Genomic DNA, 22,209 nt, shown 5'->3' with positions numbered 1-22,209 from the left:
AAGCCCAATCCAAGTCTTCATTTCTGTGTGATTCTTGGTCGTATTGAACCTTGCTTGTAATATCTAATTGCTAGTCCAAATACTGCCTGTTTCCATGAACTGTTCTGACCTAGTTAGTCTAACCAAGTTGCAACTCCTGCTTGTAGAATCAAGCATTCAGGTCTCTCCAATGTACATTGGACAAGATTGTCTTAGTCTTTCCTACTATAGTCTGCTTGGATGATTAGTTATCAATGCCATTCCTCTATGGTTGCCGCCCTACCCAACCAGCTCATTCATCTGAACTATTGTTGTCTCATCTGGGACAGAGCAAAAGGTGTCATCAGCCAGCGTGTGTGTGTGTGTGTGTGTGTGTGTGTGTGTGTGTGTGTGTGTGTGTTTCCTAAACAGTGATTTTAACTGGTTAATTGATTTTAGTCTTTTTTGGTTATTTGTTCTTTGTTTCATGTAAGTCATTTGGAATACTGTTTTATAAGAAGTGTATTTATTAGATTGGTAAGGCTTTTTTTTTTTTAATTAAGTGAATAAATGCATTTTGTTCCCTGTAGTAACAAACATGATCGTATTTTTTGTGAAGACCACCTAATTTTAGTTTTTTCAGTCTTTATGTTTTAAAAGTGACTTGGTATCTTTCTGTAAGTAAGATTCATGGTGAATTTTATCTGAACGTTCTTTATCCTTTAGAATTGGCCTGCAAGGTGATGTGACTGATCCAAGGACAAATAGCCTCTTACATATTCTAGATATTCTCCCAAGGTAAAAATTTAATTTTTTTTTTTTTTTTTTTTTTTTTTTTTTTTTTTTTTACCAGCTTACCCTAACTTTAAAATTTTGGATCTGGAAGAATGTGGCATTTGTCATTCTGTAGAGATTAGCAGCTTATCCATGCAGCTTTCAGAGGCTCTGCATGTCATTTATTTCTTCTGCCATGACTGACAGAATCACACAAATGTTTACCATTTCCACGGCTGCCACTACAGTGAGTGACAGGGAATGAGAGTCTAAGAGTTAAATTCTATCGCCTCTCCTTACAGTACCAATGCAAACAAGGCTAGTATTGGTGAGTCCTGTTGCCCATGGTCTGGAACGTGGGGCCAACCCTAGAAACTGCCATGCTATGCAAATGATAGCCCTTTGCAAGTTGTGCAATCCAGAGCCTCTGTGTGAACCAATGTTTTCTGATAAACTTCACTGGAAATTAACATTTCAAATGCGAGCTTCATTAGGTATGCCATTTTTATGGGGAAAATGAATAAAATATGAGTTGCCTCTATCCCCTCTAAAATTCTTTTATGAAAACAAAGAATTCAGAAAAATTACTTACCTCATATCTCCAAGTAAGGATTTTCTTTACTTGTTACTTCTTACTAATGACATGTGCAGAATTCCACTTGTTTTTGTTTTTGTTTTTAGATTACAAAAATTACCGAAATACATTCTTTTAGAAAATGTTAAAGGTTTTGAAGTATCTTCTACAAGGTAAAAATGTGTTTGCTTTGTGTTCATCTTAAACTTGGTATATTGTGGGAGCCATTGTGAAATAAAGATCTTAAAAACAAACACATACATTCTGACATTTTATATATGTTATATATTTTGTTCAGTAATACAGATTTTGACTAATTAATAATGTAAAGTTTCACAAAGTTAAGTTCACCTGATTCCCATTTTGATATGTTTGAATTTTTGCAGAAAGATCACGCATTTAAATGAGAATGGTATTTCTCAATTTCAGCTGCTTATATTGTTGCCTGTTTCTTTAGAAGTAGGAATGTTTTCAGTGAGACATGTCCCTGTTGACAGGCATTTTGTGTCCTCCAGTTAGGAGAAGCAAGCCCTGTGTCAGAGCCCTTTCAGATGGTAGCCCAGCGGGAAAGTATCTGCGTCCTTGAATCAGCCACTGTCTGTATGTAACAGCTCCCGCATCTGATTTGCTACAGACAGAGCTCTATCCCCATAGCAAATATATCATCAGTAGACTAGTGATTCTAGCTCTCACCAGTTGGGATAAATTATCTGGCAGCTTTATTTATTTATAATAGAAATTATCTGTATCTTGTTTTGAGAAACGTAATTTTTCAAGTACTGCACTTAATAAAGACCTAGGATCATTTGCTTCCTAAACAATTTGGGTAGCGACACAGTTTTCACATAAAATGAAGTTTTATGTATAATTTATTGTATAAGAACCCCATTTCCAGCCACAGAGTGAAAGCTTTTCTTTTTTCTTTATTTTTGTCTTTGTCTTTTCAGAGACCTGTTAATACAAACAATAGAAAATTGCGGTTTTCAGTACCAAGAATTTCTATTATCTCCAACCTCTGTAGGTACCAAAATTATAAATTTTTCTATAAATTTTCCCAAAGGGAATTTGACTCAATAAAAAGAATGGATCTGTTTTGAATATTTTATGTAAATCTTGAAATTAGTTCAGACATGGGTCCTACTTTCTGAAGAATGTAGTACAGGCACATAGATTCATTTATATACATATTTTATGGAAAATATATATTATATAGCTTGAAGCTCACAGAAAATGTAAATTTATTTCCACACAGAAAATCAAGGATACTGTGTTTTGAAATCTGTGACATTTGGTATTTCCGAATTGGGTGTACTGTAGTTTATAATGCTTCAAAATAATCCGAAATAGAAAGCAAAATGAACAGATGATAATTTTCTAGGTAGTCTTCTGGGGACATATCACTAAAATGCAAACATGGTGAAATGTTGTCATTTGCAGCAACAGGGACGGAGCGAGAGGGGGTAATGCTAAGCAAAATAAGTCGGTGAAAGACGAATATCATAGGATATCACTCATATGTGGAATTTAAGAAACAAAACAAAAGAGCAAAGGAAAACAGAGAGATAAACCAAGAAACAGACTTTTAGCTACAGACAACAAATTGATGGTTACCAAGAAAGGATGAGGGTTGGGGATGAGTGAAATAGGTGATGGGCATTAATGAGTACACTTACCCTGATGAGCACCGCGTTGTGTATGCAAGTGTTGAATCACTGTGTTGTACGCCAGAAGCTAATATAACACTGTATGTTAACTAGACTCGAATTAAAATAAAACAAAATGCCAACATGACTTCTATTTCATGGATATGAAATCAAAGTAGGTGGTTAAGAGAAGATATTTGGTAGATCTTTTATATTACAAGTATCACCGTCTGTTTTTTCTTTTGCCATTGTGTTTGTTAACCTCCTATTTATTATCTTTAGCCTATTATACAGTTATTTGTCCTGAAATTAAAAGAAAACCCATTTAAAAAGTACATGTCTATGGAAATTGGCATTGTGTCTGGTCTCATTAGGTTTATTTCATATTTATTGCCTTTTAACTTTAAAATTAGTGTATACTCCTTTTTTAATAAAAGGAGGTAATAAATTGCCAAAAATAGCTATAGTCGAATGTTACTTTTTATGATTACTATTAACAATGAATGTAAGGATGTCTATATAATTTCTTACCTGGGAATTACAAAATGAAAGTGACTCAGAGACCTATGACTCATCACATGCAATCTCTGTTCATTCAAGTAAAGGTACAAAGCAACTTAAAAGGTTTGAGAATTTGCTACAAAAATATCTTCCACAAATCAATAATAGAACTTTTCTGACAGAAACTAAATGCATTCCTGTATGAGTCGTTTTTTACTTGGGTGCTCACAGTTGATTCATGTCTCTTTAATTTCCTACAGTAACTAACTGCTTGCTTTATTTGCAGCTCGGCATTCCAAATTCAAGGCTACGGTATTTCCTTATTGCAAAGCTTCAGTCAGAACCATTGCCTTTTCAAGCTCCTGGTCAGGTGGTATTATTATTATTATTATTATTATTATTATTATTATTATTATGTAAGTTTATTTCAGTCTGCTAATTTATTTCAAGAATGACTTTGTAGGAGCTTACATGTGTCCTGTTGAGCCTATAATATAGACCACCACCTAGGTCCAATTCCTAGACCTTTTTCCTCTCCCGATGCCGTTTATTGCTTTAAACAAGACAAAAAATAAAAACTCTTCTTTCATTATTAGAAGAAAATAGAAGTTAAAGGTTGAAAAAACTATTATTAGTGCTGTTATCCTCCTTTTCTCCCCTGTAATTTCCCTTCTGACCATTGACTATTTTGCGTCTATCATTTTCCCCCCAATAGAAGCCATTGATTATTTCAGATAAAACTCAATTATACTGTCTTAAAACTGGCTTAACAGTATTCTAACACATTGGTTGCATTTTCTTTGAGGTCAGTGCTGTATAGCCTTCATTAATTAAAATACAGTGATTACTACAAGCCAGAATAAAATGCTCTATTGCTATAGATAGGATCTCTAACTGTGCAAACAACTGTACATATTTCTGTTAAAATTGCTGTGGAAAACAGGGAGTGTCACTGGTTCGGTGAAGCTCTTCTTAACAATCACAGGTAAGAACTCAAAAGCCACGTCCTACTAGCAGGGGGTCAATAGTGTCATTTGGATCCCTTGCAATAGGATACCAATACATCTGCCTTTCCGTGGTGGTCAGTTCCCAAAATGGTATATAAACTATATTCACAAAGACATCATCATTAAAAATTCCGGGAACATAGGACATTATGTATGGTTATATGTTTTGCAGGAACAAAGTTTTCCTATGGGACTCACAAAGAGAAATAACCTTTCAGGGGGAAACATGCTTTCCTTTTCGTAATTACTAGTTTCCCTGTAGATCATGGGTATGTTCCAGCTTTTCTTTTTCAATGAAGGAGTATGGCAAATTTTGATCCAGTGCACGTTTTCTGGAAATGTTAATGTTGCTGTCTCTCTTTTCTTTTTATTTTTTTAAATGCTATGCCTTTTATTCTGCTGACTTAGTCATTCTGTAACTAAAGTTGCTTTCTAAACTTCTTTTTTAAATATGATACTGTATCTATATTCAACAGACTTCCTATTTGTTGAATGTTTTCATTAATAAATATAGGAAACAGTAACTCCAGGAAATAAATCATCTGTAGCCTGAGGACACTACAGCTATATGACGAAAAACTTATAATAATAACTTGTATCCATACAAGTAAATCCAGCTTCTGTATTTTTGTTGACAACTCTGTAAAGGCTAAAGAGATTTTTTTGCATAATGTTGTTGGGGCATTATTAATTTATCTTTTATTTTTTAATAAAGCTTTTAACAGGTCATGTATTTTTACTTAATGCCAGGTGCTGAAGGAGTTCCCCAAACTTGAATCTGAACATCCAGAAAAAAATACAATATTTGCAGAAAATAAAATTGAAAGAAAGAAAATTGAACCAAATATTTGCTTTGATAATGGCAGACAGTGTTCTGGAAAAGAAGCCATTCTTTTTAAGCTTGAAACTATAGAAGAAATTGACCGGAAACATCAGCAGGACAGTGATCTCTCTGTGCAAATGCTAAAAGATTTTCTTGAAGATGACATTGACACGAATCACTATTTTTTACCACCAAAGTCACTGTTGCGATACGCTCTTTTGTTAGACATTGTTAAGCCCACTTGCAGAAGGTCCACATGCTTTACCAAAGGGTAGGTTTTAAAGAGACTTTTAAAATGGCATATTCAAAATAGACAGGTTTTTATCGTTATTATTTCTTTTAGTTCTTCTCAAAATAAGGACCATTTTAGAAAATGTTTCTACTAGAATGATTTTTTTTTTTTTTTTGCCCTTAATTGCCTGCTTTCGTGTTCCAATAGAATGCACGAGTAAAAATTCCTTCTGGCAGAACATTATGTGCACAGCCCACAAAAGTGCTCATAAAACACAATGCCATTTGTTTGGTGACCTTCATAAGAGCTTAATTACCCATGGTGGAAACATGGTTTCTATTGATACTGAATTGCTACTTTTTAGCACCTTTCTTTTTATGGCACATCAGACCTCAAAATTTATGTCCACTCTCATGATCAAATGTATAAGAAGACATTAAATTTTAATATCAAGAAATAAAGTTAAATCATCTAATGCACATTAGAGCATATTTAAATTTCATTCAGTTTTTAAAATAAGTAATATATTTTTATGGTTCCAAATTCAAAAGGTACAAAGATTGTGAAATTCCTTTCTCTATCTCTTGCTTATCCAGTTTTCCTGCCTACATGCAGGAAATTAGTGATTTCAATTTGCTGTCTAATTTTCCCAAGGTATTATGTATGAGGGTGTATTTAAATATGCATGTATATTTTTACCACCTTATTAAGTAAATGGTAACATACTATATCTATTATTATGTACTTTTTTCATTATGCAATATAAATTGGATATTATTACACATGAGTACATAAAGAACTTTCTATTCTCATGTTGTATATATCACAGTGTCTTTTATTGGTTACCTTTGGGTTATTTTTTGAATGTTAAAATATTTTCCATCAATGTTTTAAAACCTACAAAGAAGGGGAAAATTAGGCCTTTCCAGAAAATTTTGTAAAAGACCCCTATCTCTGCTTTGTTAACTCCACCCCTGGGGATGAGTAAACCGTATGATTTGAAACTTGAGGCCTTCTCTTTTCACCCACTAGCTAGCTAGCTTTCATGCACACTCTGCTCCTGATAAAACCATACCAGATTTATTCTGATTTTTATCGCGCTCTGCCCTTGGACTTCCAGGGGCAGAGGTTTATTACTTTCCATTGCCTTCAAAGACTGTACTCAGCTGTTGTCTGTTTCCAAGTCCGATAAGACAAGACTTATCAATTTGGTAATAAAAAACAACCTTGAAATTCGTTTGTAATTATAAAGATGGTATAAAGGAAGCCTTAGTATAAAAGTATTTTTTAGTGTAAATAGTATAAACATTTTTCTTTCTATCTATCTATCTACACACACACATACATGATATGTGAGAAAACAGATTTGCAAAAATATTCTTCCTGGTGTAACTTTCTCTCACTTTATCTATTAGGGAAAAAAATAATAATATTTTAAACAGCTAGCTTGGCAGTGATTTTAGGGGAAGAAATATTACTAATAACTTGCATTTCTGTAGGGTTTTGTACTTTTAATACAGTTTCTTATACAGTGGTCTCTTTGTTGTATGAAAAAGAGTGCAAACCTACTGCGTTAACAGTGAGCGGGAGACGCACATTCAGTGGGCCTGTGTTTGTCGTGGTCTTGGAGAGTGTGGTTTTCAGCTCATGAGGAGCAGTGATGGTTCAGGCATTATGAAAAATAGTGACAATTTGTTTTCACCTACATAACATTTGGTTTAACGTGCCAGGAGTGTTGATACTGAATAGCCTTTGGATATAAAGTCCTAACAAATTCATGCTTTCTATGATGAACAGTAAGAAATTGACAGTTAATACAAAGAAATGGTAATAATGCATGACTCAGTGTTGTTTTTATACAACTCAAAAAACTATGCCAAATTTAGTGTCTGAGAAATTTAAATAGAATTATCTTGTGTCTCATCTGGCAACTTTTCACTTACAAAGCATGTTGATGTGTTTCAGACAATTTCAGAAGGATGTAACTATTTAGATTGATTAATTCATTCAAGAAATATTTAAGAAATTTCACATCAACAAGTACATCAGATGCTACATAACATACATATTAATCTTTCAGTTATGGAAGCTACATAGAAGGGACAGGATCTGTGTTGCAGACCTCAGAGGACGTGCAGGTATCGTATATGCTTTAGAGCTAAAATACTTGAAAACTATGTTTAAGACTTAAGATCTGAGAATATTAAAATAATTTTACATGTCTAATTCAGAATTAATATACATGTTATTTATTCATATTTTCATATAATATAGTGTATATAATAATTCTTTACTATAGGATAAATCTTTTTTGTTTCTCGTTGCTAGATGAGTTTATGTACAAAGAATATTTTGTTTCACTTTCTCTGTTATTATTCTTACCTTTGGTATTCTTTTTATTCCATAAGGAGTAAATTGAAATGCAGCATACAGTAGTTAATGTTCTCTAAAATTATGTACAAATATCTTAATATTGGAGGCTTTCTTTGGATCACACATTATAAAACTGCCTTTTAGGGACAGATATCTACATCTCAGCAAGACTCTTCATTAATACTTCACTTGTAAACTCTTCATGGCATCATGGTTGAAAACAAGCTTGAGGGGCTCCTGGGTGGCTCTGTTGATTAAGCATCTGCCCCTTGATTTCAGCTGAGGTCATGACCTCATGGTTTGTGAGATCAAGCCCCATGTTGGCATCTGTGCTGACAGTGTGGATTCTCTCCCTCTCTCTGTCTGCCCTTCCTCTGCTCATGCACTCTCTCTCTCTTGCTCCCTTAAAATAAATAAATAAACTTAAAAAAAAAGATAGTTTAAAAACAAACAAGCTTGATATACTTACTGCAAAAATATCTTATATTTTTGCATAATTTTGGACTGAAATCACATTATCTTCTTTTATCCTGATTTGAACTTCCCATTAGTACAATTTACCCATGGTAAAAATCCTATCAGAGGCAAATGAATGATTCTGAGAAGTTAAATTTACTAAGTGTATTTTATCATTTTAAGAAAATATCTTAATTTGATGAAATTGATCATAAACATTGAACATTTTAATGATCCACTTATTAGCATTGTGAACTTGATTTCCTTGGTTGATCAGGTTTCTTCTTATCTTTCACTGTATTTCTTCACGTCTTATTGCCGTTGTTTATTTCTTACGGTTTCATTTTTGAGGGCTCAGAAATGACAGGTAAACTGAATGTTTCCTGATTTGCTCAACATTAAGCTTTTCATTTTTTTTTTAAATTTTTTTTAACGTTTATTTATTTTTGAGACAGAGAGAGACAGAGCATGAACGGGGGAGGGGCAGAGAGAGAGGGAGACACAGAATTGGAAGCAGGCTCCAGGCTCTGAGCCATCAGCCCAGAGCCCGACGCGGGGCTCGAACTCACGACCGTGAGATCACGACCTGAGCTGAAGTCAGACGTTTAACCGACTGAGCCACCCAGGCGCCCCTAAGCTTTTCATTTTTAAACATTACGATTTCAAAGTTTACATTGCCATTGATGAAGCAATTATAAAGTTTATTGCAGGGGATGTTTTGCCCTGTGAGTTTTGCTCCCGTGTATTGTAGCACATACAATACATACATGTATGTTCATCCTTTTTAAACTGAATCACAAGAGATGGTCTTATCTTAACAAATCTGCTTGCACTCTACTTTATCAGTTATCCTGGCTGTTTTCTTACAGATTGAGAATGTCTACAAATCCCTCACCAATTTGTCACAAGAAGAAAAGATAACAAAATTATCAATGCTTAAACTTCGGTATTTCACTCCTAAAGAAATAGCAAATCTCCTTGGATTTCCTCCAGACTTCGGTATGTAAGATACACAGACCCCAGCTTTCATTTAAGGTCCCAGAATTCATCAAGGACCCTTGTGTGTATTTGATGAATAGACCCTTGCCCAGACAGATGGACGTAAGAAACCTTCTTCCTTTCCTGATGGTGTCATTTTTGACATTTTCCTTCCCTCCTCTTTCTGCTTCTGTTCATAACCTGCCTCAGCCCCTTCCTTTCAGGCTGCATTCTCTCTCCCTTTACCCCAGTCATGGTCCCAAGTGGTTTTCAGGGGGGAAGGGCCAAATTTGCAATTCCTCACCTCTCCCCACCGATGGTTGTTAATAGCATGTCCTTCTCCAACTTACTTTCTTGATACCAGAGGTCCTGTTCTAATAACCCCACATAGATCTTGTGAAATAATGTGTAGGTTTGTCCTTTTGGTGAAGAAATTAAAAGGTGGCTGAGGAATTTTTCTTGGTGGTAAGTGTATTTGTATTTCTTCTCAGAGATACATTCTTATCGGTTATGTACCTTTTGTCCTCCCTGTAAGGAGAGAAACAAGAAGGTGGAGAGGTGGTCTAGGAAGGAGTCTTCCTCATGGAAAAAAAGGGTGGGTCAGCAGCACAGCTGCCAGAAGCGACCAAAGATTACGGAGTCTAAACTAAAGCGGGGAATCTCAAGAACAAAAATGCAGATACAGAGTGAGAAAGACAAAGTCCTAGCTCCTTCGTAGTCCAGGAAATCCAGGGATGGATGCTGTTAAGAGATTGGACACGTTGTCTTTGCTTTGGCTTTGCAGAGTCTCTGCCCCATCCCTGATCCCACTTTCTTGGTGCCTGTGCTCTCGGCCATACTGACACCGTCAGTGTCTTAGGCTGGGGTGGCTGTGTTCCCAGTACCTGGCTCGCGCCGACCGGAGAGAGACAGACCTCCCTAACGTGTTCCAGGACTACACAAGGACACAGTGTGTTTTTGATAACTCTGGGAGTTTGAAAGCAGAAAAGTGGAACTTGTCTAAATCCAGTATTGTTGTAATATTAATACAGTACTATTTTTGAAGCAGATGACGGGTTAAATAGGTCATGTTTTAAATTCTAAATGGTGGATTTACAGATGAGGTTTTGGAGCACATCCTCCTGTACGTTGGGAAGAAACTGACTATATAATTTGACTGTCCTCTTGGTAATTGGTTCTTGAAGGGTAGTCACGGCAACCAGGTTTATTTTGTAACTCTCTGCCTTTTTCTTGGTGATCTCATTCAGTCACAAATATCCTGGGGAGTGTTATTTAAGGAAAACACAAACTTTCCTTGTCTTAGTCTACGTCACACAGTAAAGTGAGAACATCATAAAACAAATAAAGAGCTGAGAATTGGACTCAAGAAATTAATTCCCAGTCTGCTCATTTGCTTACTATTTTTTTTTCTTTTTTAGGATAAACAATCAAAGGTACTTTCCATAGTACTAAAGAGAGAAAAGAAATTGAGTGTCTAATAACAAATTCCTACGTTTTGAGTGCTCGTTTCCTTCAGTAGTAGCAGTCACTGTGGTAACACTGAAAGGCAGCAGGGACCCCAGAGTCAGACTGGCCAAGTTTGAGTCCTAGCTGCACCTCAACCCCTCCCTGCTTTAGTTTACACATGTGTGGAGTGGGGGTCATCACAGCGCCAGTGTCAGAGGGTCCTAGTGACAGTTAAATGAGGTAACGTGTAAAATGCTTACACACTTTCTGACATACAACATCAAATTCAAATGTCAGCTTTTATTTGTAAAACAATGGACATTTATTTGCTCTCATAGCCTTTACTTCATAAGTACTTCTCATTTGAAAATTTCACATACGTAAGTTAGAATTTTTCAAAGCTCTCTGCAAATGCGCATACACGAAAGTCTTTAAATTACTTCACCTTCTTTTAAAATATGTGATATATTTGTATGATCAGTATTGACCTGACGTCACCCCTGAGCAGCACTGTGACAGAAATGTCCTTCCCGTGTGCTTCCAACATTATCGAGTCTGAATCTGAAACGGGCGTTGTTTGAGCTGCACTGTTAACGAGGGTTTTGCGTCGATCCTTCCGTACGTCGTGTGCTGGTGTTCTTTGTCACTAGTGGTATGCACTCGTGAGATAGTGAGCTTGGGAAGCGGACACTGACCTACACTTACAGAATGAAAGCTGCCATCTTGACCTTGTTAATGCTATGTTTCTGTGTTTTTGAGCATCATTATTCTTTTTAGTGTACCTAAGTTTCTAAAAAGTCACCTTTTAATTCAAAAAAAGCTGTACCTGTATATAAAATACACAAGCACCCTTACATATATGTCATTTTTACAAATCTCACTTGTTTGCTCTCAAACATTTCTTGCCCTGTGATATAATCTTAATATTACACGAGGTCATCCCTGGGATATTCTAAAAGTCTGATATAGTTGCATCTTTGGCTCATTTGAATGAAATAATTCTTTAGATGACTAATGTGCTTGCCTAAGACATATTATCTTTATAATGGCAATTTTATGATCTTGCTCAATTGCATATGTAATTTTATTATGTGACCACTGATTTTATGGCAGTAAGTAGAATGTAAAGTGTTGATGAAGCAATTTTATCACAGTCAACTCTACCTTCTGGTCCTCACAAAATATGTATTTTGCTTTTCTTAATACTTTTTAATTATTTCCTCCATCTTATTATCTAAATTGCCTTTCCTTTGTTTAATTGTGTGCCAATTAAAGGATACTGAATATGAAAATTGTAACTAACCTTATAGGGTATACTTCACGGACAGTCTTTTATGTTGATACTTGCAAGGTTCTGTTCTAGCAAATGTTGTATCTATGGGCCATTTGTTTTGAAAAAGAATGTAGCAAAATAGAAGTCCAATGTGAGAAAGCCCATTTGTGGAAGCAGAATATAAAAAACAACTGTGAGGGACTTGTATCCAGAATATATGAAGAACTCTTATAACTCAACAATAAAAAGAAATAATCCAATTAAAAAATGGGCAAAGGATTTGAATATTTTCCAAAGAAGATAGACAGATGGCCAATAAGCACATGAAAAGATGTTCAGCATCATTAGTTATTAAGGAAATGTAAATCAAAACCACAATAAGATACCACTTCACAAAAAGACAAACAATAACAGTGTTGGTAAAGATGTGGTGAAATCAGATCCCTTGTACACTGCTGGTGGGAATATAAAATGGTACAGCTGCTCTGAAGAACATTGTGCAAGTCCTCAAATGTTAGACATAGAGTTACTGTATGAGTCAGCATTTTCACCCCTAGGTATATATCCAAGAGAACTGAAAACACATGTCTCCACAAAAATGTATACAAGAGAATAATTCATACTCAAAAAGTAGAAACAACCCAATATCTATCAGTGGATAAGTGGATAAATAAAATGTGGCATATCCGTGCGATAGAATATTATTTAGTTAAAAAGAGGATGGAGTATCGCTACATCATGTTGTGATGAATGAATGAACCTTGAAAATACGCTAAGTGAAAGAAGCCAGAAACAAAAGACAACATATTGTATGGTTCCATTTATATGGAATGTCCAGAATAGGCAAATCCATAGATACAGAAAGTAGATTAGTGCTTCAGGGGCAGGGAGGGGAGCTGGGGAGTGATTGCTAATGGGTACCAGCTTTCCTTTTTTTAAAAAAATTGAAGTATAATCGAGATGTAACATTATAATACCTTTGGGTATACAATGGGATGATTTGATATTTGTATACATTGAGAAATGATCACCACAAAAAGTGTGGTTAACATCCATTGCCGTATATCAGACATAGTTACAAACATTTTTTGTTTGTGATGAGGACTTTTAAGACCTATTAGTAACTTTCAAATACACAATATAGTATTAGTAACTGTAGTCTCCACCATGCTGTAAATGACATTCCCATGACTTGTTTATTTTATAGCTGGAAGTTTATACCTTTTGACCTCTTTCACCCATTTAGCCACTCCCCCCCCCAACCACCAGTCTATTCTCCGTATCTGTGAGTGTGATATTTTTTTTCTTTGCTTGCTTTGTTTCTTAGATTCCACATTATAAGTGAGATCATAGAGTGTTTGTCCTTTTCTCTCTTACTTCACTTGGTATAATGTCCTCAAGGTCCACCTGTATTGTTGCAAATGGTGATATTTCATTCCTTTTTTATGGCTGAATAATAATTCGTGTGTGTATGTGTGTGTGTGTGTGTGTAGGTTCTTTCCATATCTTGGCTATTGTGAATAATGTTGCAGTGAACATAGGGGTGCATATATCCTTTCGAATTAGTGTTTTCATTTTTATCCCACAAATACCCAGAAGTAGAGTCGCTGGATCATATGGTAGTTCTATTTTTAATTCATTGGGGAACCTCCATGCTGTTTTCCATAGCGGCTGCACAATTAACATACATGCCCTCAATATATTTTGGATATTAACCCCTTATCAGATATATGATTTGCAAATGTTTTCTCCCATTCTGTAGGTTGCCTTTTCATTTTGTTGATGATTTTCTTTGATGTGTAAAAGGTTTTTAGTTTGATATAGTCCCACTTGTTTAGTTTTGCTTTTTCGACTTTGCTTTTGGAGTTAGATTCAAAAAAATTGTCGCCAAGACTGATGTCAAGGAGCTTACTGCCTGTTTTCTTTTAGGGGTTCTATGGTGTCAGTTCTTACATTCTAGTCTTCATTCCATTTTGAGTTAATTTTTGTATATCAAAGCATGATGCTTCCAGCTTTGTTCTTCTTTTACAAGATTGCTTTGGCTGTTTGGTATCTTTTGTGGTTTCATATGAATTCTAGGATTGTGTATTCTGTTTTTGTCAAAAGTGCCTTTGGAATTTTGATAGGTATTGCATTGACTGTGTAGATTGCTTTGGATACTGCGCATTTTAATAATAATTCTTCCAATCCATGAGCACAAGATATCTTTCCATTTATTTGTGTCTCATTTCTTTCTTTGGTGTCTTGCAGTTTTTAGCATACAGATCTTTTACCTTCTTGATCAAATTTATTCGTAGGTATTTTGTTCTTTTTTATGGGATTGTAAATGGGATTGTGTTCTTAATTTCTCTTTCTGATAGCTTATTGTTAGTGTGTAGAAACACAACAGATCTTTGTATATTAATTTTGTATCCTAAGGCTTCACTGAATTCATGTATTAGTGCTAACAGCTTTTTTGGTGGAGTCTTTGGGGGGGTTTGTGTATAATATGTCATCGGCAAATTGTGACAGTTTTACTTTTGCAATTTGGATGCCTGTTACTTCTTTTTCTTTGCCTAATTGCTCTGGGTAAGACTTCCAATACTTTGTTGAATAAAAGTGGCAAAAGTGGGCATCCTTGTCTTATTCCTGATCTTAGAGGAAAATGTTTAGCTTTTTACTTTTGAGTATGTTATTAGCTGTGGGCCACATTCTTTGTGAGGCAATTAACATATTCTGGAATTAAATAGTGGAGATGTATGCAAAACTCTGTGACTGTCCTAAAAACCATTGACTTGTATATTTTAAAAGGGTGAATTTTATCTCCATAAAGCTGTTTTTAACTAAAGGAAAACCAACTGTGAAATAATGGTAGCCACAGTTTTTCCTAAAGTGTGTTAATATACAGATTTCTGTGAGTTTTGCGGAGGGTATGTGTATAATTATGTGTGCACTGAGCATAATATATGTTGTATGATATGATAATGTCACGTGGTGTAGGCATTGTAATTTTAGATAATATTTTTGGCTTCAGATTCCAATTTCTTAATTGAACTTCGTGGAGACCTTAGGGACTTATTTATGTGAATGACCACTGTGCTTCTACTAAAGGATGCATCCTTTTGTCTCTGGAAGTTTGTATTATAAATGATTGTTTTGTAAATTATTATCTCTCTTTTCTAGGATTTCCTGAGAAGATAACAGTGAAACAGCGTTATCGTCTACTTGGAAATAGTCTCAATGTGCATGTAGTAGCTAAACTAATCAAAATCCTACATGAATAATTTAAAAATAACTGAAAGATGGTCACATTATTTATTCATATCCAGATAGTAATTCTGAAATTCTACTTTGAATTGATTTTGATGAAATTTAACTAAACTCTCTTTATCTCTCTTGAAATTTAACTAAACTCTCTTTATCTCTCTTTAAAAAGAAATTTGGATTTATCATAAAAATGCTGATTTTTAAAAAATTTATATTACTGTATTTTGTAAAGCAAAAATTGCTATTATGCTTTACAAGAATATATTTTCATGTGAAATTGCTAAACATACATGTAAAATATTCTCTTTATAACATTATGGTATATACAAATTTAGGAACATTGGAGTTTGAATATCTACATGAATATTTTACAAAGTGTCATGATAGACATAGTATAGTGAACCTGAGAAATTATGTTTTTGTATGTTGCTTAAACAAATTGCCTTATGAATCCTATTATTTTATTTTATTGTCAGATTGATTATTCCTGATTTTAAAATGATGCTTCTAATTCTGGCCTGTTTCAAATATTGAATGTTTACTGAATTCCATCCTTTAAACATTTCTTAATTATATCTAAACAAATGCATATAATGTTTTAGACCAAATTATCATCATTCAGTGTTACACAGCCGTCTGAAGAAAGTGTCAGAAAAAATAATCCTAAATTCTTGATTATGTCTCCATCAGGAAGCTACAGAAAATGTAGGTAAACATTATCCAATTATCTTTAATTCTACCTCCATCTAAAATGCGAAACTTCATTGTCCGTTCTTTATTTATAAATATTTTCTTTTACTTTGCTGTCATCAGAGCTTGCTTTTGTCTTCCTTCTTAGCTTCTTGTTGTAAGTTGAATTTGCATCACATTCTAGGGAATGTAGTGTGACATTCAGATTTTAGGGAGGAAATTCTGCTCTCCGACCCCATTTTATATGACTGTTCTGTGAATTAGCTTTTTAAACTTTCTCTTTCTCTCTCAGACTTCTTGGAATTATGGTTTCTTATCAGACTGTTAGTATTATAAACCCTGTGGTTTTATTTCAGTGATAAAAGCAAGTGACAGAAAGAAGAGAAATGAAAAGAAATAAGACCAGAAATTGTATCACAAAATAAAAAATATTTTCATTCTTTTTTAAAAAATGTTTATTTATTTTTGAGAGAGAGAGTGCACACAAGCAGGAGAGGGACAGAGAAAGAGGGGGACAGAGGATCTGAAGCAGGCTCTATGCTGACAACAGACAGAATATTTTTATTCTTAAAAGACAATCATTTCGACGTGGAGAAATCAGAACCCTGTGCATTGCTGGTGGAAATGTAAAATGGTGAGCCACTGTAGAAAGAAGATGATTCCTTCAAAAAATTAAACCTAGAATTAGCCTTATGATCTAACAATTTCACTTCTGAATATATGCCCAAAAGGATTGAAAGTAAGGACTTGAACAGATATTTGTATACTAATGTTCATAGCACCATTATTCACAATAGCCAAAAAGAGGAAAGAGCCAACATACTTGGGTGAAGACTGGATAAACCAAATATAGTATATACATACAGTGGAATATTATTCAGCCATGAAAACAAAGAAATTCTGATACATGCAACAACATGGATGACCCTTGAGGACATTATGGTCGGTGAAAGAAGCCAGACACAAAGGGACAAATTTTATATAATTCCAGTTACATGGGGTATGTAAAAGAATCAAGTTCATAGAGATAGAAAGTAAACTAAGGGTTACCAAGGTTCGGGGTACCTGGGGAATAAGAGTTAGCATTGAATGGGTACAGAGTTCTGTTTGGGGTGGTAAAAAAGTTCTGGAGATGGTTAATGGTGGTGGTTGCACACCAATGGAAATGTACTTAATGCCACTGAACTGTATCCTTAAAAATCCTTAAAATGGCAAGTTTTATGTTATGTACATCTTATCACATTTAAATAAAAAAAGTCATTCCTCACCACCATTTCTTCAGAAAAACTCATAAATATGGGCATAGGCCAATGTGTATATGTATCAGTGTTCACGTCTACATTATGTATATGTGTTTAAAGACAAACCTTATTACAAATCTCATAATGGGGGGGGGTGGTGGAGGGGATATGTTTATAGTTTAAAATCAGAATTGAGAATCAAGAAGTTCCCAAATAAGCCAAGACAACAAATAAGGATCTAATTTGAAGCCCATATAGACAAAGTAGTTAAAGTGTGTTTTCCTCAGGTTGTTATGTTATTGAAAAGAAGGCTAACTTTTCATAATTTGGCCTTCAGGTTGGAACTACAAGTCTTTTAGGTCACAAGTGGTAGACTGATTTACAGATAGCTTTGGACTTTGAAATTGAGTGAGGGTCATACGGTCTCAGCAGTTTTCTTATAGCCTGTGAACTCATGTAACTTTTCAAGACAGCCTTTCAACGTTCTTGGACCAGAACTCTCTCCCTCTCAGCTTCCAGTGTCAAAGTGCACCGCAGACAACTCTCCTGTCAACTTCTTAACATTTGTTTTTCTTGGATCCACTTCCCGTCCAATCCTCTTTCTCCATTCAGCAGACTCACCCAGGTATCTAGATATGCCCCTTTGCACATTTTATTGAAAAGCAGTAAGAATCGTACACATGTTCCTCAACTTCAGTTTATACTAGTCAAGCTGTCAGCACCATTTTTTCCTTTCCTGTCCTCTCCTGTCATTCCTTTACTTTGCTACTGAAAATTTAAACCTTCATTTTTAAAAACAAAAACAAAAACATTGTCCTAACCTCTATGTGTCTGTTTCTCTCTTTAGGACTTCTAAGAACATTTTACACTAAGATGGTCATGCTCTTCAAAATCATTTGCAACCATGGCCCAAACAATTTCACTATTTTTGTCTTGATTTGTGACTTTATTCCTTTTTAAATGTATTTGTTCAGTAAATATGAACATGTGCAGAGAACTTTTTTGGCTTCTGATTCCCAAACTACTCAAATAAATTTGTCGTAGTCACCAGAGGTTCTGAGTCTTATTTTCAACTACATCCAGCACTGAGAGCTCTCTCTCAAGTATGCTGTATCTGATTCCTAAAGCTTTCTCAAACTTATTTTTCCTACTAATACGAACCTAGATAGAAATTTTCACAAAGGAGAAGATAGGAAGGTAATTTTCCCAAAGAGCTCTTCTGCATAGCTCTGGGATGTTCTCATTTCTTTGCTCGTACATAGCACAGTTCCATTGTTTACTTCAAGGATTTGCTCTGTATTTTATTTTGTTTGCACCTTTATGCCTATTCATATCAGGGCAGATTTAAATTATAAGCGCGCAAGTAGGGAACATGTTTATTTAGCCAAGTTGGCTCTATAATCAGATGAGATCACCTGAAGAGTCTAAAGAGAGAGAGGGGAGAGCAGAGGTCTGGAGTTGAATTCTTATCCATTACTGAAGATTCACTCCTCAGGCCTCCCTACGCTTTACCATCCAAGCCATTTTTTCTAAGGTCTCACCCTTTCCTACAACTTCTGGGTTTTTTTGCCCATGATACCCAGGTAACTCCAGATCTGATATTGTTCCTCAGCCCTGTTCTAGAATTTTTGTGCTGGGATATTTTTAACTTGAGTATCTTTCTGTCACATCAAACTTAGCATATTTGAAAACAGTGAATCGTCCTCCATTTAAAAATCAGTTCCACCTATGATTAATTTCAATATTCCTCATCATGACACCACACTGCTTCTCTCCCAGTCTCCCAAATTCAAATCTCATCACCCAAGGTCATCATCACCTTTTCTCTCACTCTATTTCCATTTATCAGCTTCGGTTAATAAAGTAGTCTTCCTAAGAAGGCCTTCCCTGCACAGTGATTCACTTTAGGAAAACAGAAGAAGTCACTTTGAAACTTAAAGACATATATGCCCGTTTGCACCCAGATTTGTATGCTTGAGTCAACACTTGGACATTGAGCAAATTTCAGCCTTCTGAATTTGATCTAGCATGAATATCACTTTTAGTAAGATAGTTGTTATTTTACTCAGTTCCTTACACAAGTACAATTAAATGTCACACACACAAATGATTGAAAATACCTGATGGAATGTGAGAGTCCTTAGATAGTAGATATAAGTTGACTTTTCAGTTCAAAAAGCTCATGCTACAGACGATTAGACAATGAGCTGGATAGTTGCTGTGATTCAAATTTGTTTTAAGTGAAAAATATCCCATGTTTTGGAGAATGTAGACTTCCAGGAGGGCAGGGGTTTTTGATTTTTCTTTTCCACTGCTACCTTCCCAGGGACTAAAATAGTACCTGGCACACAGCGAGCACTTAATAAATATTTGTTAAATGAGTGACTATGGCCACCATACTGGATTGATATAGAAGCTGTCTAAAGGCCGTCACACTGTGGAATTTAAACAGAGTCACTCTCCTGAGAACTATTTCTGTTGCTGCCACTTCCTCCATACTTAGGGGAATAGCCAAATTTACTCAACTTTGGAACACATGATTTAAAAAACAATTCTAGGATAGGGCTTGATCTTTTGGCTTTTGAGGAAGCTGTGCAGATAGAAATTTAAACAAATATGTATTGTACTCTGACTTCTTGTCTGGACAAGAGGGCAGGCTCATTTCTCTTTGCTCCTTCCTAAGTACAGTGATCAATCCTGGGTAAGTATGTTTATAAAATAATGCAAGAGGCATCAGAAAGAGAACTCTTAAAGGAGGGAAGAGAAAACAAACCAGCTAGGTAATCCCAAGACTGGCAAGGGAACATGGTTGCAGGATGTCTTACAGTCTCCCATCCAACAGAAGGAGGTGATCCAAGTTGGGTGCTTCCTGACTCCGAACCTCACATGGGAACCCAGCGTGGCTCATTCCTATCCCAGATGGAACTGGGGTCCTGCTGCCAACACCAGGTGAGTCTGATATCACCAGCAAGTGCAATATATAGGGATCCCCACTGACAAGTGTCCAGGGGAAGCACTCTACTTTTCTGGAAGGCCTGAGATTCCTTTCACTTACTGAGACACTGGACAGCCAGAGGGCACTGGCAAGGGGATCCCACCCCAAAAGGCCTGATCCAGGAATCCTTTTCATCACCATGGACAGGAGGCTCCTTACCTTAACCTATAGGTGCCAGTGAGTTGGCCTGGTGAGAACTTCTTCCCCCTAATGTAGGACCGTCGAGGACCACATGGAGCCCCAGTGGTACAGATAAACCAAGCAGACCAAAACACTCTGAAAGTTAAACTGCCATTGGAACCATAAACCAAAAAGTAGGCCAAGATCTGCATGCTAAACATAAACAGAGTAGCTGCTTGCTAAAATAAAAGATGGAAATAAGACCCAGAGTCTCCTAACATAATAGACAAAATATACAGGACGCAATCCAAAATTATTTGTCGTACCAAGAACAAATAAAACCACAAGCTGAATGTAAACTTATGACACCACCAAAATGAATCAGATGTTGGAATTATCTGACAAGGATTTTAAAGCAGCCATCATAAAAATGCCTCTACAAATAATTACAAATTCTCGTGGAACAAAAAATAGAAAGGCTTCAGTGAAGAAATAGGTAGCAAAAAGTTTTTAAAAGTTAATAAAAGAATCACAGTGATGTGTGCGTTATACCCCAATTTTTAGAAAAAGAAATAATGGTGATTATATAACTGAGAAATACAATAACCGAAATAAACTTAATGAATGGTACAGTAGAAATGACAGAAGATTAAATCAGTAGCTTGGAAATAAACCAATAGAGTTTATTCCATCTGAATAACAGAGAGAAGAAAGATTGTAGGCGGTGGGGAATGAACCTCTGTGATCAGTGGGACAATAATAAAAGTGTCAACTTTCGTATATTTGAAGTCCCAGAGGTAGAGGAGAAAAAAGAATAGAGCTGGGAGAATATGCAAAGAAAAAATGGATGGAAATGTCTCAAATTTAGCAAAAGATACAATTGTGAAAGTTCAGTAAGCTGAGTGAACCAAATAGAATAAACTTAAAGAAATCCATGCCAAGATACATCATAATTAAAACACAAGAAAACTAAAAACAAAGAAAGAAAAATCAAAAGCAGCCAGAGAGAAGTGACATATTACTAAAGGGGGAACACAGTTTGAATGACAGCAGATTTTCACCAGATACCATGGGGACCAGAAGGAGGTGGCACAACATTTTCTAGTTCTGGAAGAAAAGAAAGAACTGTTCGTGCAAATTCTATACCCCTCCCAACTATCCTGCAAGAATGAAGAGGGAAATAATGATATTTTCAAGTGAAGCAAAACTAAAGGAATTTTTTGCTAGCAAACCTACCCGTAAACAATGGCTAATGGGGTTTTTCAAACAGAAAGGAAATGATAAACGGTAGCTTGGAGCATCAGAAAGGAAGAACAATGGAAAGAATAGAATTAGGAATACATACAATAAACATGCCACTCATGGGTTTTATGAATCACATTTGATAATTGAAGCAAAAATTGTAATTCCATCTGACACGCAAGACGATATTTAAAAGAGAAGGTAAAGGGACCTCAATGGAAGTGAGATTTTATTTCGTGGGAAGTGGTAAAATGCTGATACCAGGAGACTGTGATAAGTCATAGATGTATATCGTAACACCCAGAGCAACCACTGCAAAAACTGCACAAAGGAATGCGCTCAAAACACCATAACTAAATCAAGTTGGGATCCTAAAAAACATTCATTGGCCCACAGGAAGGCAAGAAATGGGAAATAGGACTGAGAAACAGAGGAAACAAACAAAAGTGATTGAATGGCATACAAGCTCTACCATATCAATAAGTACCTCAAATATAATGGGTGAAAATACACTAATTATAATGTAGATATTGGCAGAGTGGATTAAAAAAAGCATTTAATTACATGCTATTTACAAGAAACTCACTTCAAATTAAGTGATGTGGGTGGGTTGAAAGTAAACATGATGGTAAAAACA

At 35.4% G+C, this 22,209-nt stretch overlaps 1 protein-coding gene across 13 annotated transcripts in view; it reads left to right on the top strand.

Annotated features, from left to right (window-relative positions):
* Positions 1–22,209, top strand: part of TRDMT1 (tRNA aspartic acid methyltransferase 1) — an 83,424-nt gene that overhangs the window by 55,309 nt on the left and 5,906 nt on the right. For 4 of the 13 annotated variants that reach the window (XM_045463391.1, XM_045463400.1, XM_045463402.1 and 1 more), the window contains 8 exons: positions 685–756; positions 1,414–1,479; positions 2,254–2,323; positions 3,737–3,820; positions 5,208–5,551; positions 7,593–7,650; positions 9,211–9,340; positions 18,063–18,267. In XM_045463391.1, the coding sequence (XP_045319347.1) occupies positions 685–756; positions 1,414–1,479; positions 2,254–2,323; positions 3,737–3,820; positions 5,208–5,551; positions 7,593–7,650; positions 9,211–9,340; positions 18,063–18,175 (937 nt within the window). In that variant the 3' untranslated portion in view covers positions 18,176–18,267. Of the gene's footprint in view, positions 1–684; positions 757–1,413; positions 1,480–2,253; positions 2,324–3,736; positions 3,821–5,207; positions 5,552–7,592; positions 7,651–9,210; positions 9,341–10,103; positions 10,681–15,200; positions 18,268–22,209 lie in introns of those variants that run through there. The other 9 variants (XM_045463390.1, XM_045463394.1, XM_045463404.1 and 6 more) reach the window with 5 other exon arrangements.

This window comes from Leopardus geoffroyi, chromosome B4, assembly GCF_018350155.1.
Source record: "Leopardus geoffroyi isolate Oge1 chromosome B4, O.geoffroyi_Oge1_pat1.0, whole genome shotgun sequence".
Classification (NCBI taxonomy): Eukaryota; Metazoa; Chordata; class Mammalia; order Carnivora; family Felidae; genus Leopardus; species Leopardus geoffroyi.
Note: the sequence above shows the minus strand (reverse complement) of the source record. Positions and strands in the feature narration are given on the sequence as shown.